This window comes from Dendrobates tinctorius, unplaced genomic scaffold (genome assembly GCF_039654945.1).
Source record: "Dendrobates tinctorius isolate UK_male_01 unplaced genomic scaffold, ASM3965494v1 ptg000133l, whole genome shotgun sequence".
NCBI lineage: Eukaryota > Metazoa > Chordata > Amphibia > Anura > Dendrobatidae > Dendrobates > Dendrobates tinctorius.
In genome coordinates this window covers 19,246,610-19,262,618 of record NW_027361801.1, presented here as the reverse complement: position 1 = coordinate 19,262,618, position 16,009 = coordinate 19,246,610, and the positions used below count along the sequence as shown (strand labels likewise).

Below are 16,009 nucleotides of genomic sequence, written 5' to 3'. Positions count from 1 at the left end.
AAACTTGCTCATTTATAGGAATTGACCTCAAAAAAAAAAAAAAAAAAAAAAAAAAAACACACATCCAAAGGTGCCATCCATGTGGTGTCCATTTATGACTTAAAGCTAAGAGAAGCCTGGGAAATAATTTTTCCCTTTATATTCAAGAAATGGCCACAATGATAAAAAAAATTTATTTGCTTAAGATAAAAAAAACAACCTGTGTAAATTCAGCCTAAATTATTTGAGAAAAATGGCAGACGCGCTGAGAATCCAATCACATTTTTTCAGCAATGCATCTTAAAAGGTCAGCTGCATGGAGACACCCATACAACACTAAAGTTAGGGGCGCATGAAGACTTGAGGACGCAAGGCACGGGATTGCAATGCTGCACTGACTGGATCACACCTAAATGACAGAGAATGTGATGGGAAAGAAGTCCAGCATTTCTGCTGTGGTAACGTGCTGGTCACCACGACCTCTTTCACCATAGTTGGCAGTGATCTCTTTGTGTGGCCACAAGTTTCCGTGTAGTCCTAAATAAAGGGGTACCAGTACAGTTTGCAGTACATTTTCCAAGAGAAGCAGAACTATCATCCTACCTCCTGTGACTTCACACATCTGAGTAACAGAAGACTCATCCGACGGCACACTCCCAACCTGCTCCGGCTCTGCAGACAAAGCTCCTGGAAGCCGAAGCACAAGCGCAAACAGCCTCTGATCCCACCGGAAGGGCTCTTTTGTAAGCTCACTTCCAGGCAATGGAGAGTTTAGGGGAAGATGGAGCTAAGACAAAAAATAAGTTGAGAACAGTTTAAGCAACTGAATTTTAAAATATAAAAAAAAAAAAAAAACACTATACGCAAGGTGCCTGTAAAAGCAATAATGACTGTATGGATTTCTTTGGCTTGCCACATATAAGGGGAGGCCATCAATATAGAATGGAAAAAAATTCTGGAAACCACATGGATGGTTAAAAATCATAATAAACTCAAGGATACGTAACTGCTCTAACCCCTGTGAAGGCAGCGCAGCCAGATCCAGTGGTGTGCGCTGGGACTGTACGTGGCCGGCTCTTTGTACATCAGATTGCCGAGGACTGTCATCCATCTGATGACAAGGCCTTTCAGTCACCTGACCAGTGTAGCCAACCACAGGCCTCAGTAGTCAGATAACTAAAGAATGGGTCACTGCCCCCAGTCTTGGCACAGATCATTGGAATGACTTCAAATAGATCCACTGGGGTTAAAGTAAGGGAGAAAACAAAAGTTTATCGTTTTAAGAAAACTCCATGTCATCTGCAGAATTGTTTTTTATACATCCCAGACTACTTTTTTTAACCCCTTAATGACCGGAGCTTTTTTCGGTTTTGTGTTTTCGTTTTTCGCTCCCCTTCTTCCCAGAGCCATAACTTTTTATTTTTCCATCAATATAGCCATGTGAGGTCTTGTTTTTTCGCGGGACGAGTTGTACTTTTGAACAACATCATTGGTTTTAGCATGTCATGTACTCGAAAACAGGAAAAAAAATTCCAAGTGCGGTGAAATTGCAAAAAAAGTGCAATCCTACACTTATTTGTTTGGCTTTTTTTGCTAGGTTCACTAAATGATAAAACTGACCTGCCATTATGATTCTCTTTACGAGTTCATAGACACCAAACATGTCTAGGTTCTTTTTTATCTAAGTGGTGAAAAAATATTCCAAACTTTGCTATAATAAAAAAAAAAAAAAAAAAAAAAAAGGCGCCATTTTCCAATACCTGTAGCGTCTCCATTTTTCGTGATCTCGGGTTGGGGGAGGGCTTATTTTTTGCGCGCCAAGATGACACTTTTAAGGATATCATTGCAGATATGATCTTTTGATCACCCGTTATTGCATTTTAATGCAATGTTGCGGTGACCAAAAAACGTAATTCTGGGGTTTCGATCTTTTTTTCCCGCTATGCCGTTTAGGGATTGGGTTAATCTTTTTTTTTTTTATTGATAGATTGGGTGATTCTGAACACGGTGATACCTAATATGTATGTGTGATTTTTTTTTTTTGTTTTATTTTGAATGGGGCGAAAGGGGGGAGATTTAAAAACTTGTTTTATTTTTTCATATTTTTTAAAAGACATTGGCATGCTTCAATAGCTTCCATGCAAGGTTAGAAGCATCCACTACTTGATCGCCTCTGCTACATACAGGCGATGAGCAGATCGCCTATATGTAGCAGAATTACAGCATTGCTATGGAGAGCCGACCACCATGTGGTGCTCATAGCAATGCGGCATCAACAACCATAGAAGTCTCCAGGGGACATCTGGTTGTGATCACAACGCATCGCTGACCCCCGATCATGTGACGGGGGGGGGGGGGGGTCGGCGATGCGCGTATTTCCGGCCCGATGGCCGAAGCGCTGGTTAAATCCCGCTGCCAGCGTTTTGACAGCGGGATTTAACTAGTTAATAAGCACAGGTGGATCGCGAAGCTGACATGTCCCGGCTTTGATGCGGGCTCACCGCCGGAGCCCTCATCAAAGCGGGGGGCACTGCCATTGGATGTACTATTCCGTCCAAGGGCAGTAAGGGGTTAAACTCCCAGAAAAACTCTATAAAGACAGGGAATCACAGGTGAAGTTTAATCTACATCCAAGAACAATACTATGGGAAATATAAGGTAATGACTTCTACTACTTCTTATATTCACTTCTGATTTCACAAAAACATAGAAAAACCTCAACTGATAGATGAATACAAAAAAAAAAAAAAAAAAAAGTGGAGGGCACTTACCTCATCCAAAACACCTGAAGGAATGGTAAGTTTGTTCCCATCTGTGATGGTAATTAAAATGGAGGGTTCCAAAAAGAAAGGATTTCTTCCCTTTAAAACAGTAACAGATATAATGTTCACGTCACATTTTCAAACGGAATTTTGTTTTTTACATGTGTAAAACCAACACATACACGCTAAGGCCAGCCACACAACTGTACTCTACAGTGTCTGATGCACTAATCTAGCAGGAGCCAATTCTGTCATTGCCATCAGTTAAACTCATCTTCACAGAATCAGCTGGCCAACATCTACAGAGGAGATGCCAAACACGCAGGTGTATTCACTGTTGGAAGGCAATTACAACGGCCATGTTAGATTTTCACAGCTGATCTTCCTAAACGGCCTCCGGAGATAAGCGGTGCCAGAAGTATCTCATTTTCACTCTCCTGCTGCTCTTGCCAACAACATAGGTTTTGATAGCACCAGAAGTTATTGGGGTCAGGGGTGTGGGCTGGGACCATCTTCTGGGTCCCCTCCGTTCTCAAGAATGTAAGGACTGCAGTGCTAGAGCAGCACCTTGGCCCCTGAGCTTTTCTCCCTGTACATCAGCGATCCCGGTAACCCACTTCACAGGCAACTGCAGAACTAATGTTTTGCCACCCAGCAGGTGGTTGGGAGCATCAAAGCGCAGGGAAAAGCTGGACTAAAGGTCTGAGAATACACACCCCTAACACAGCCTAGCTATGTGGAATTACTTTCCATGGAAGGTAAATTCCTTTGCTGTATTGGCGAGTTAGGTACAATGAAAAGAAACATGACACATACCTGTCCATAGTTATCGATTCCAGACACCAGACGATTCAAATTGAGTAAATCGAAGGAAGATCTTAGTGCTTGGCCAAGAGTGGTGAGTCCTGATGCCTGGAGGTTCTTCAGCTCAGTCATGAATGTTGCATGATTTTCCTTCCAACCAGCCTACAAAAAAAAAAAAAAAACAATCAATTTTTGAATGTATTTTATTGCAAAATACACAAATTCTTACTTAATCCCTTCAACCACCAAGCTCATATTCCCTTTCATGACCAGGTCAAATTGTACTATTCTGACCACTGTCACTTTAGGAGGTCATAACTCAGTAATGGATCCCACGGATTCGGACATTGTTTTTTCATGACATTGTACTTCACGATTGGCGATGGGCAAACCCGAACCGTAAAGTTCGGTATCCATACCAAACACCTGCTGCTCGGGCATAGACACCGAACATGGACTTCAAAAGGAACACCGGGTGTTTGTCGCACTGTCATGTGCATGACAGCGCATCAAACACTGCTTCTGTTCGGCGGTAAAATCACCCCCGCCGGCCAGACAGCGACAGTTGTCATGCTGTTAAATGACAGCGTGAGCCCGCAGCTGTGATCAGAGGTAAAAGTTCCCCTGTATTTTTCAGAACCAGCCAGGCTGTGTGTGTTTACACAACTGTAGGATGAGTAATGGATAGGTGTCTTACAGACGCCTCTCCATTAGTAATCCGTGGGCTTGATGTCACCCGACAATACAAAAGGTGACATCAACCCCCACAAATATGAACCCCACTTGCCACCACTACAGAGCAAGTGGGAAGAACCAGGCAAATCTAACAGATGTGCCTTTTCTGGGAGAGCAAATATATATGGCCTCTTAACAGCATGAGAATATCAGCCCCCAGCTGTCTTTAGCTTGACTGGTTGTCAAAAATAGGAGGGGCGACCCCCCCCCCCAGTTTAGTACTTAATGACCAAGCCAATTTTTATGCTCTTAACCCCTTAGTGACAGAGCAAGTTTGGTACTTAATGACCAAGCCAATTTTTACAATTCTGACCATTGTCAAGTATATGAGGTTATAGCTCTGGAACGCTTCAATGTATCCCACTGATTAGGAGATCGTTTCTTGTGACATATTTCACTTCATGTTAGTGGTAAAATTTCTTTAATATGACTTGAATTTATTTATTAAAAAAAAACAAAAAAAAAAAACACGGGAATTTGGCAAAAAAAAAAAAAGTTAAATTTTTTTCAATTTTCAAACTCTTAATTTTTGGACACTCAAATCGAAGAGTGGTGACAACCTCGCATTTGAAATGAGTTTGTGGGGGGGGGGGGGGGGGGTCAATATAACAGAAAATACCCAAAAGTGACACCATTATAAAAACTGCACCCCTCAATGTGCGCAAAACCACATTCAAGAAGTTTATTAACCCTTCAGGTCCTTCACGAGAACTAAAGCAATGGTGGAAGGAAAAAATTAACATTTTACTGTTTTCACAAAAGATTTACTTTGGAACCAACTTTTTTTTATTTTCACAAGGGCATCAGGAGAAAATGGACCACAAAATTAGTTGTGCCGATAATCCATATGTGGGGAAAAGCCACTGTTTGGGTGCATGGCAGGGCTCAGAAGGGAAGAACCACTGTTTGAATTTTTGAATGCAAAATCAAAGGTAGCGCCATGTCGTGTTTGGAGACCACCTGATGTACCTAAACAGTGGCCCCCAACCCTAACGTAAAAATGCAAAGAAATACATTTCTTTATTTTTTTTTTTTTAGCAAACTAAGGGGGTGATAAAGGGGGGCTTGATTTACTATTATTTTTTATTTTGATCACTGTGATAGGGTCTCTCTCAGTGATCAAAATGAACCAATAGGAAAAAAGATGGATTTTTGGTTCTTACCGTAAAATCTCTTTCTTGGAGCCTTCATTGGGGGACACAGAATACCATGGGTGTATGCTGCTGCTGCTAGGAGGCTGACACTATGCAAAAACAATGAAATTAGCTCCTCCCCGGCAGTATACACCCACCGACAGGCACCAAGCACCTCAGTTGGTGAAAAAGCAGTAGGAGAAGCAACGAGAAAAAACTCGAACCATATGTACCAACCCAACAGGGGACTCTAAGACCCAACACGGTACAACTGAAAAAGGGAGGGTGCTGTGTCCCCCAATGAAGGCTCCAAGAAAGAGATTTTACGGTAAGAACCAAAAATCCATCTTTCTTTATCGCCTTATTGGGGGACACAGAATACCATGGGACGTCCCAAAGCAGTCCCAAGGGTGGGAACAGCAAAAAGGAACGAAAGTAACCGAAAGGCTCAGGTCGGCCGGTGAGCCACCGCCGCCTGCAGAACCTTCCTACCAACCACAGCATCAGACGAGGCCTGGGTATGAACCCTGTAGAACCTCGTGAAGGTGTGCAAAGATGACCAGGTTGCAGCCTTGCAAATTTGCATGGCCGAAGCCTGGTGACGAGCAGCCCACGAAGCTGCCACAGCCCGGGTGGAATGAGCTCTTACTCCCGGAGGGGGCCGCTTTTCCTGAAGACGATACGCTTCCAGAATGGTAGAACGAATCCAGCGAGCGATCGTGGATTTGGAAGCCGGAAGGCCCTTCTGGCGACCTTCAGAGATGATTAGCAAGGAATCGGACAGACGGAAGGAAGAGGTCCTGGCAAGATAGACACGCAGGGCTCTAACTACGTCCAGTTTGTGGAGAGACTTCTCAAGAGGATGAGATGGAGCCGGACAAAAAGAAGGAAGGACGATATCCTCATTGATATGGAAAGCGGAAACCACCTTTGGAAGAAAAGAAGGAACGGGCCTGAGGACGGCTTTGTCCTGATGGAGAATGAGGTAAGGGGAACGACATGACAAGGCCGCCAATTCAGAAACTCTTCTGATGGAGGAAATGGCGATCAAAAAGGTGACCTTCCAAGAGAGAAGGGAAAAAGGAATGTCCTGGAGAGGCTCGAACGGCGCCTTCTGGAGCGCGTTAAGAACGAGGTTGAGATCCCACGGGTCTATTGGCGAATGATGAGGGGGAGCCACGTGGGAAACCCCTTGTAGAAAGGTCTTGACCTGTGGTAGAGAAGCTAGCTCTCTTTGGAAGAGGATAGAGAGAGCGGAAACCTGGCCCTTGAGCGTACTGAGGGACAGACCCGCGTCTAACCCAGCTTGAAGAAACCCTAGGATAGACGGGATAGAAAACGACATTGGGAAGACTTTTCTATCATCGCACCAACGGAAAAAAGCCTTCCAGTACCTATAGTAAATGCGGGAAGAGGCTGGTTTCCTGGCTCTGATCATAGTTTGAATAACCTGACTGGACAGACCTGATTCCTTTAGAATTGCGGTCTCAATGGCCATGCCGTCAAACTCAGAGACTGAGAATTCTCGTGGTAAAGGGGGCCTTGCGAGAGAAGGTCTGGACGGTCCGGAAGCCTCCAGGGAACGTCCGCGAGCATGTTGACCAGCTCCGCGTACCAAGGCCGTCTTGGCCAATCTGGAGCAACTAGAATCACTGGTACGCCTTCCGATTTTATCTTTTTTACCACCCGAGGGATCAATGCCAGAGGCGGGAACAAATACGGAAGTTGAAACTGGGACCACGGAGTCACCAGTGCGTCGCATGCGACGGCTAGAGGGTCCCTGGACCTGGCTACGAACTGCGGTACCTTGTGGTTCATCCGAGATGCCATGAGATCGACATCCGGGGTGCCCCAACGGTCGCATATCTGAGAGAAAACCGCGGGGTGCAGGGACCATTCGCCGGACGCTAGGCCCTGGCGACTCAAAGTCGGCTGCCCAATTTTCCACCCCTGGAATATGGACGGCAGAGATTGTCGGAACGTAACGTTCTGCCCAGCGGAATATCTTTGCCACTTCTGACATTACCTGTTTGCTGCGCGTACCCCCCTGATGGTTTATGTACGCCACGGCCGTGGCGTTGTCCGACTGAATGCGGACCGGCTTGCCGGAAAGGAGGGGCTGCCAGTGAAGAAGGGCCAGGAAAATCGCCCTGATCTCCAAAAGATTGATTGGAAGGAGAGACTCCTGTGGCTTCCAGCGTCCTTGGGCCGCTTTCTGATGGAACACGGCTCCCCATCCTAGAAGGCTCGCATCGGTGGTGATGATTTGCCACTGAGGAGGAAGGAAGGACCTCCCTTGGAGAACTGACGCTGGCCGTAGCCACCAAGTGAGAGACTGCCTCACTCTGAGAGGAAGCCGAATAGGACGGTCCAAGGACATCGTGGTCTTGTCCCAGGCTGAAAGCAGAGACAGCTGGAGAGGACGAAGGTGGTACTGCGCAAAGGGCACTGCCTCCATGGAGGCCACCATCTTCCCCAGGACCTTCATGCCGAACCGAATGGGAATGGGAGCAGACCTCTTGAGAGATTTGATGCACTTGGACAGAGTTGTAAATTTTTCCTTTGGAAGAAAAACACGGGCTAGCTCCGTGTCGAATTCCATACCCAGAAAGGTCAGACGCTGGGTGGGGACCAGAATGGACTTCTCCTTGTTGACTAGCCAACCTAGGCGGCTGAGAGTGTCCAGGGTTATCTGAAGGCTCCGGAGACAGTCCTGGCGAGACGAACCCTTGATCAAAAGATCGTCCAGATAAGGGATGATGAGGATCCCTCTGGAGCGAAGGATGGCCATCACAGTCGCCATCACCTTCGTGAAAACCCGGGGCGCTGAAGCCAGGCCGAAAGGAAGAGCTGTGAACTGAAAGTGGTCTCCCTGAAACGCAAATCGAAGATACTTCTGATGTTGCACACATATTGGAATGTGGAGATAGGCATCCCGAATGTCCACCGAGCAGAGAAATTCCCCGGGCTCCATGGAAGCAATCACCGACCGAAGAGACTCCATCCTGAAATGGAGAATCTTCACGTGGCGATTGAGCAATTTGAGGTCCAGAATAGGACGAAGAGAGCCGTCTTTCTTCGGGACTACAAAGAGATTGGAGTAGAACCCGGAAAACCGTTCGTCTGAGGGAACGGGAACAATGACTCCGGCGGAAAGAAGGGAGGAAATGGCCTGCAGAAAACCCGGAATCTGGGCCCGCTGTCGCGGAGGCCGAGACCGGAAAAACCGTCTGTTCGGGAGTGAAGCAAATTCGATTTTGTAACCGGATGCGACGAGTTCTCTGACCCAAGCGTCGTCTACAACGGACAGCCAAGCATCCGCGAAAAAGGAAAGTCTGCCGCCCACCCTGGAAGAAATTCCAGGTGGGGGTGACCCGTCACTTAGACGAAAATCTGCCGGAATTGGCTCCTGCAGATCTGGAATATTGTCCTCTAGATCTCCAGCGAGGAGCGGGTTTGTAGGAAGGTTTCCTCTGATCCCGCTCCCTGGTGGCAGGCGGCCGATCCTGTTGAGTGGCCCTCTCCGTGGCAGAGAAGGGACGAAAAGGCCTGAATGGTCGAAACCCCCTTCTGTTGAAGGGACGTATTGGTCGAGACTGGGGAAGCGAAGTACTTTTGCCTCCAGTGGCATCGGAAATTATCTGATCCAGCTTTGCTCCAAAGAGCCTAGAGCCATGGAATGGCAGATTGGTAAGCGACTTTTTCGAAGTAGTGTCCGCATTCCATGACTTTAGCCAAAGGACTCGGCGTACAGCTACTATGTTGCTGTTAGCCCTTGCTACGCAGCCGGCCGCGTCCAAGGAGGCGGCCAAAAGGTATTTTCCCGCCTGGTTAATCTGATCTGCAAGATCTGCCAATTCGTCTTGAGGAGCTGACGCTAAGATGCCTCTGCGAAGGATTTTTGCCCAAGCGGAAATGACCTTCGCCACCCAGGCGGATGCGAAAATAGGGCAGAGAGAGGCGCCAGATGCCTCAAAGATAGACTTAGCCAGAGATTCAATCTGCCTGTCAGTAGGATCTTTGAGCGACGCCCCGTCTGGAAGAGAGAGCACCGTTTTAGAGGCTATCCGGGATACTGGAGGATCTACCTCTGGAGCCTTGGACCACTTTGAGAGCAGTTCTGCGTCAAAGGGGTACAGAACGTCCAAATACTTGCGGCCTGAGAAACGTTGTTCAGGGCGCTCCCAGTGTTTGGCTAAGGTAGTATTGAAATCGTTGTGATTGGGAAAGGTTCGGGACGGAGGTCTGGCTCGTCTAAGGACAACCGAGCTTTCCTGAGCTGGAGCCTCATCCTGTTTAAGTTTTAGTGTTTGGAAGATAGCTGCAAGCAGACTATCGACCATGTCCCGCGTTTTAGAAACGCTGTTCCCCTCAGAGCTAGCTTCCGAATGAGAATCATCGCCTGACTGAAGGCTGTCATCTGAGGAAGGAGAAGGAGGCCTGGGAGCAGAAGGGGCCTGCGAGCTCGAGGACGAAGTGGACCGAGCCCGCTTTCTAGAAGACCTTCCCCGTCTGTCTCTGTGAAGGTCGCGGTCAGGTACGGACGACTCACCCCGAGAGGTGGTCGGGGCAGAGGTGGCTGAGGATAGCTGAGGTAATCGTTCTAAAACCTGGACCAGCGACTGTGATACTTTTGTCAAGTCAGACACAGACTGTGACATTGTAACGGCCCACTCCGGGGGGAGAGAGGAGGGAAGAGCGCCCTCCGCCCGGGACTCTGTGCGCTCCTGAGATGCTGACATATTGGAAGGACTGCAGGGGGGGCAGAATGGAGACGACTGACCTGATGCCCACTTCTTTTTACAGCGCGCACAGGCGTAATAGATAGCGGTGGGCCTGAAGCAGAGATCCCCTGAAGGGTTGGGCATAAGTAGACTGCACTGAATGGCCGCAGGATTTAAGGAATAACTGCCGAGGAGAGCTAATCTTTGCCTCAGAGCAGAGCCTACCGAGATTCTGTGAGCAGCAGAAAACGCTGAAGTGTCCCCCAAACAGCGCAGGAAGGAGTGAGACAACCAGGAAATCCTTGTGCTGGAGGCTGGGGGCGGAGCTTAGCGGCCGCTCCATGACTGGTTAACAGCGAAGGAGAGGGCATGGCCGAAGGAGGAGGCTGGCATATGAAACGAAAAGGAGCCCTGTGATGGGCTAGTAAAGGCGCGCTGAAAAGAGCGCGCTCAGGAAGGGAGGAGGGAGCACAGCGATGAGGAGACTGTGAGGGAAAGTGAAAGTGAAGACGCCGCAGCTCCATGCCAGCGCCGACATAACGGAGCTGATCTGACAGTGGCCCTGGGAAGTCTGCCTCCCCTGCTTGTGACGGTGTTGGAGGAATCCCCAGTGTCTCCCTGGGAGTGAGAAACAAGCGGCTTGAGTGTGCGGCAGGCAGAGAGGGCGGGAAATTCAAAAGTTGTGGACCTGAAATCACAAAGGTACAACTTCTGCCATTCACGGAGCTTATGCGGGGCCGGAGGGAACGTACAGGCACTTACCTGACGTCCCTGAAGAGGATGACCACAGGGGCCCACGGGGAAACGGCAGGCCGCTGGGGGGAAGGGAGTCCTCTGTACCCGCATCCTGCAGAAGACGGCTTGAAATACCTGCGATCGCCGTCTTCCTCTCAGCCCTGTCCCGAGAGAGGGGTGAGGAGGGGGATTCGGCAAGGACTAGCCACCTGTCCACAACCCTTATCACCGGAAGGCGAAAGGGAAAGTCCTGCCTGCGGTACTGAGAGTTGCGATGTGGATGACACCACACTGCTCGCTCAGCCGCATGATATGGGAAATCAGGGTGACAACTACACCCTGTTTCCCGATGGAAAATAACCTAAAAGACAAAAGAGGGAAAAATTAAAAAGTTCAGACTAAACCTGAAAAGAAAAATGCGGATCTGGGGAGATCCCGGTCCGCCTCCTACAGACATTAAGCACAAACTGAGGTGCTTGGTGCCTGTCGGTGGGTGTATACTGCCGGGGAGGAGCTAATTTCATTGTTTTTGCATAGTGTCAGCCTCCTAGCAGCAGCAGCAGCATACACCCATGGTATTCTGTGTCCCCCAATAAGGCGATAAAGAAATTCCTATTGTTGCCGCGTGCCGGCCAGCAGATCTCGGCGAGCGAACCGCGCATGTGCCCGCCATGTGCACTTCGCATAAGGGAAGAGAGAAATTAAGAGGGGGGGAGGGGGGGACGACTTTTTTTCTGTGGTCGCCATTATACCGTTAATAATGGTGATCTCAACACAGAAGTCGGTAAAAACCGACCTGAATCATGTTATCTAGGGTCCCAGCTTCCCCCCTGTAGCCAAGACCCCTTGAGAAATTCTGACTCTGTGGGGTCCTATACCCTTTATTCCTCAGCGCCGTCAAGAAGCATTGCTGTAGCATAAAGTACCCTTAACTTCCGCCATTAAAAGGCGTATCAGCGGTCATTAAGGGGTTTAACTTGAGCTGGGTCACACAATAGTTAGTAAATAACAGTTCCCACATGTCTACTTTACATCAGTACAACTTTTGAAACAATTATTTTTTGTTAGGAAGTTATAAGGGTGAAAAGTTAACCAGTAATTTACTTTTTTTTTTTTTTAGGGACCACAACATTTGAAGTGACTGAATGTAGACATACTCCATATGTGGCTGTACAGTACTGCTTAGCCATACGGCGAGACTCAAAGTGGACGGAGCGCTATTTGCCTCCTGGATAACAGATTATCCTAGAGTAGTTTGCGGACTCCATATAGAGAAGAGCAGAACACCCTCCTCAATTCACCCCATTTTGTAAATTATACCCCTCTGCGAATTTATCTACAGATGTAGTGACTATTTTGGCTCCATGGATGGGTGTTTTCCAGAATCAAGCAGCAGTGGATATTGCCGAGTGAAAATTGTAAACTGCCGTTGTAGTGACCAGTACGTTATTGTGCCCAGTACGTTGCGGTGCCAAGCTCATGCTTCTGGAGACACGCACCTGTAAATTAGGCGGGCTCTCATTGCTACAGAAATGCCAAACATGTGGACACTGAATGCGGTTTATGCAGACTGAGGCTCAGAAGGGAGGGGGGGCATTTGGAAGCGCAGAATTTGCTGAATTTCTTTTGAGGGGCAATGAGCCATTTTGCTTTTCCAGAGCCTTTGTGCCATCAGTAACGTGGAAGTCCCTATATTTCTGTTAACAGATGACAGATCTGAGTGGAGACTTGCCTTTTTTGTGGATTGAGTTGAAGCTTTTATTGGGAACATTTTACATAACGTTTGGGATCACATTTATCTGACGCTCTATGCTGAGCACTTACTTTGGGGGTTTCCATTTAAATCTTGGAGGATGGAATCTCCAGCGCTGGACTTCAGTTAAAAATACATCATTTATTGTAAATTCTTAAAATCGAACAGAAAAAGTGTGGATAAGGACATACAGGCAGATGGGGTCTCTGGTGGTCTCCAACCAACGCGTTTCGACCTAGAGGGTCTTACTCATGGTTCACACTAGACCAATACTGACGACTACAAATAGTACAAAAACTAGTAAATCACAGGTGTTGGACAAAAGAATTAATGAAAATAGGGAGTATCCCTACCAGTTAACTCTTGCAAACACTCAGCCTAATGTGGAGCTGAAACAAAAACTAGTCGGAAAAAAAAAAAAAAAAAAAAAAAAAACCAAAACCTAATAAAAAGATATCATAAGAATATAATAACAATCACAAAAATTATCAGAATAACCAGAATTGAATAGGACTAAGTAGAATGTAAATATACAGAAGAAAATATCAATCTAATTGCAATATTAAATCAAGTCGTTTGTTCAGACCTAATGGTACTCTTGTATTTAATTTAAAAATCCAAAAGGATTCACGATTTAATAATTTTCTCCTGAAATCACCTCCCCTAGTAGATCTATAGACTTTCTCTATTGCTATAATTTTGAGACTATCAGTTTTACCTCCATGAACAGTTTTACAATGATAAGAAACTGCTGAAATATTATAATTGCTACTAGTAGCTTCTGACAAGTGTTTCCTAATTCTCTTTTTAAGAGGTCCTATTGTGCAGCCTACATATTGTAGGTTACAAAAAACGCATTCAATAACATATATTACTCCTTCTGAATTACAATTTATGTGAGACTGAATAGGGTATGATATGCCAGTAACACTAGAAGTAAATCTGCTGGTTTTAACCACATAGTTGCAGACTTTACAGGGATGATGTCCACATTTGGAAAAGCCTTTATATGACAACCAAGTATTATTTTTAGTTCTCCTATTACTGATAAAAAGACTGGGGGATAAGATATCGCTCAAAGCAGGAGCTTTCCTGGCTATGTATCGTATCTGGGTATTGTCCAGAATTTGACCAAGTTTATTATCATTGTGTAAAATAGGTAAGTATTTTTTGACAATGTCCGTTATCTTATTGAATTGTGGACTGTACATGGTAGAAAAACTAACTATAGGACGGTCATAATTATTACAGGGGGCCCGTGTGCGATTCTTTTTCTTGCTAGCAGTAACTCCAGTGTGTACAAGGCTCAAAGGAGATTCATTCAGCAGGGTGTGTCTATCGATCCTGCTGACAATATTATCAGCTTTCCTTAGCATCCAATTAGCATATCCTCTGTCCTTAAGTCTAGAGAGGGTTTTGTTTGATTCTTTAGCAAATGTTATAGGTGAACTGCAATTTCTTTTTAACCTAATTAATTCTCCCACTGGAATGTTTTTAACCACATGCTTGGGGTGACAAGAATAAGCTTGTAAAATTGAATTTGTATCTGTGGGTTTTCTGAAAGGAAAAACGCAGACCTTTTGGCTGTCAGGATTCACAGACAAAGTCACATCCAGATAACTGATAGAAAAATCCGACACTGTAAATGTAAATGAAAGATTAAAATCATTCATATTAATATAGCTAATGAAATCACTAATCCCTGAGATGTCTCCCTTCCAAATCAAAATCAGGTCATCTATAAAGCGGCCATATAGTTGTATATTTTGTGAAAAGGGATTATTGTTACATAAGATATATTTCTCTTCCCAAACAGCTACTGTAATATTAGCTAAAGCTGGGGAACATTTACCCCCCATACTTACTCCTTGTTTTTGTAAGAAAAAAATTCCATCAAATGAAAAATAATTATGTGAGAGAAGAAAGGAAACTGCATCCACAATGAAGGATTGAATTTCTATCACATATGTGCTATATTTGTCCAAAAAGAATGTGAGACTAGAGATAATCACATTATGTGGTATGGACGGGTATAAACCCACCACATCACAGGTAATCCATGAATATTCTGGTGACCAATGATAATCATCCAAGGCAGAGATTAACATTTTGGTGTCTCTGATATATCCTGGAAGATCAATGACCAAAGGTTGTAGGTAATGATCAACCCACTCTGCCAATTTCTCTGAAAAAGACCCTATCCCCGAAATTATAGTTCTAAAGGGGGGGGGGGAACAAATCCTTGTGGATTTTAGGAAACGCATGATAAATGGGAATCACAGGGTTCTTGATATTAACATAATCATAAATTTTCTGTGTTATGGCCCCTGTGACTAAACCATCGTTTAATAATTTTGACAAATCACACTGAAATTTAGACGTGGGATCACTAGAAATCTTGGAATAGGTAGCAGAATCATTCAAAATGCGCAGATTTTCTGAATAATACAGGCCAGCATTAAGTACGACTACTCCACCCCCTTTATCTGCCTGTCTCACCAGAATGTCAGCATTATCTTTTAACTCTTTCATAGCTGCTCTCTCTTGTGCTGTTAAATTGTCATATGTCATTTCTGTTATTTTATCAAGCTCCACTAAATCTTTCTCTATTAGTTCTTGGAATATATCTAGAATAGCAGGTCTGGACTGAACTGGATAAAACCCTGGATTGGGCATTTTAAAGAGATCATTTAAAGTCCTATTTTTTGGTAAGGAATGTGATTGTAAGTCTCTAAGAGTGGAATAGCCTATAAGATCTTTAAAAGAAAAATTTCCATAGGGAAAAATTAACTCAGGAATGTTTGTAGATCCAGACAGTGACAAGGTCTCTGAAGAGGTGGACTGGTAGTCAAAATGACATTTCAAAGTTAAATTTCTGGCAAACTTATTCACATCTAGAAGAGTCTGATAAATATCAAATTTGTTGACTGGACTAAATCCCAAGCCTTTGCTCAAGAGAGTCATATGAGCTTCTGATAGGATATAGCTTGAAAGATTTATTACAGGGCATGTTGCTATCTCCTCCTGTTTCTGAAGTGGTAGTTTCTTTTTATGTTTCCTCCCCGCTCTTCTCCGTCGTTTTTTGATCTCCTTACGATAATTCCATCACTACGGATATCCTCAGAATGATTAGTGTTGAAGGAAGCATCTAAGAACTCTTCTGACGTATTCAGATTAGAACTGGAAGACGCTGTTGAATCATGAGACCTGGTGAAGCTGACCCTGCGATCTCTATGGTGAAAGCCTGAAAAACCATGCTGATATCGTTTTTTACCTTCTTGAAAAGGACGGCTTTTCTTCCAGGAATAGACCTGGTTCAATTCAAAGTCGCGTTTGTCTCTTGTGAATTTACTGCGTTTTATATCTGCAATATATTCTTCCAGT

The 16,009-nt window shown here is 45.3% G+C and overlaps 1 protein-coding gene across 4 annotated transcripts in view; it reads right to left on the bottom strand.

The window, feature by feature from the left end:
• The window catches only part of LOC141048114 (integrator complex subunit 6-like), a 72,888-nt gene that overhangs the window by 30,633 nt on the left and 26,246 nt on the right, over window positions 1-16,009 (bottom strand). For all 4 annotated transcript variants that reach the window (XR_012219962.1, XM_073543525.1, XM_073543528.1 and 1 more), the window contains exons 3-5: window positions 3,558-3,707; window positions 2,751-2,840; window positions 583-766 (exon numbers count right to left, since the gene is read on the bottom strand). Coding sequence is in view for 3 of the 4 variants with exons in the window: in XM_073543525.1 (XP_073399626.1) it covers window positions 583-766; window positions 2,751-2,840; window positions 3,558-3,707 (424 nt within the window). In the remaining variant the exon portion in view is untranslated. The remainder of the gene's footprint in view (window positions 1-582; window positions 767-2,750; window positions 2,841-3,557; window positions 3,708-16,009) is intronic.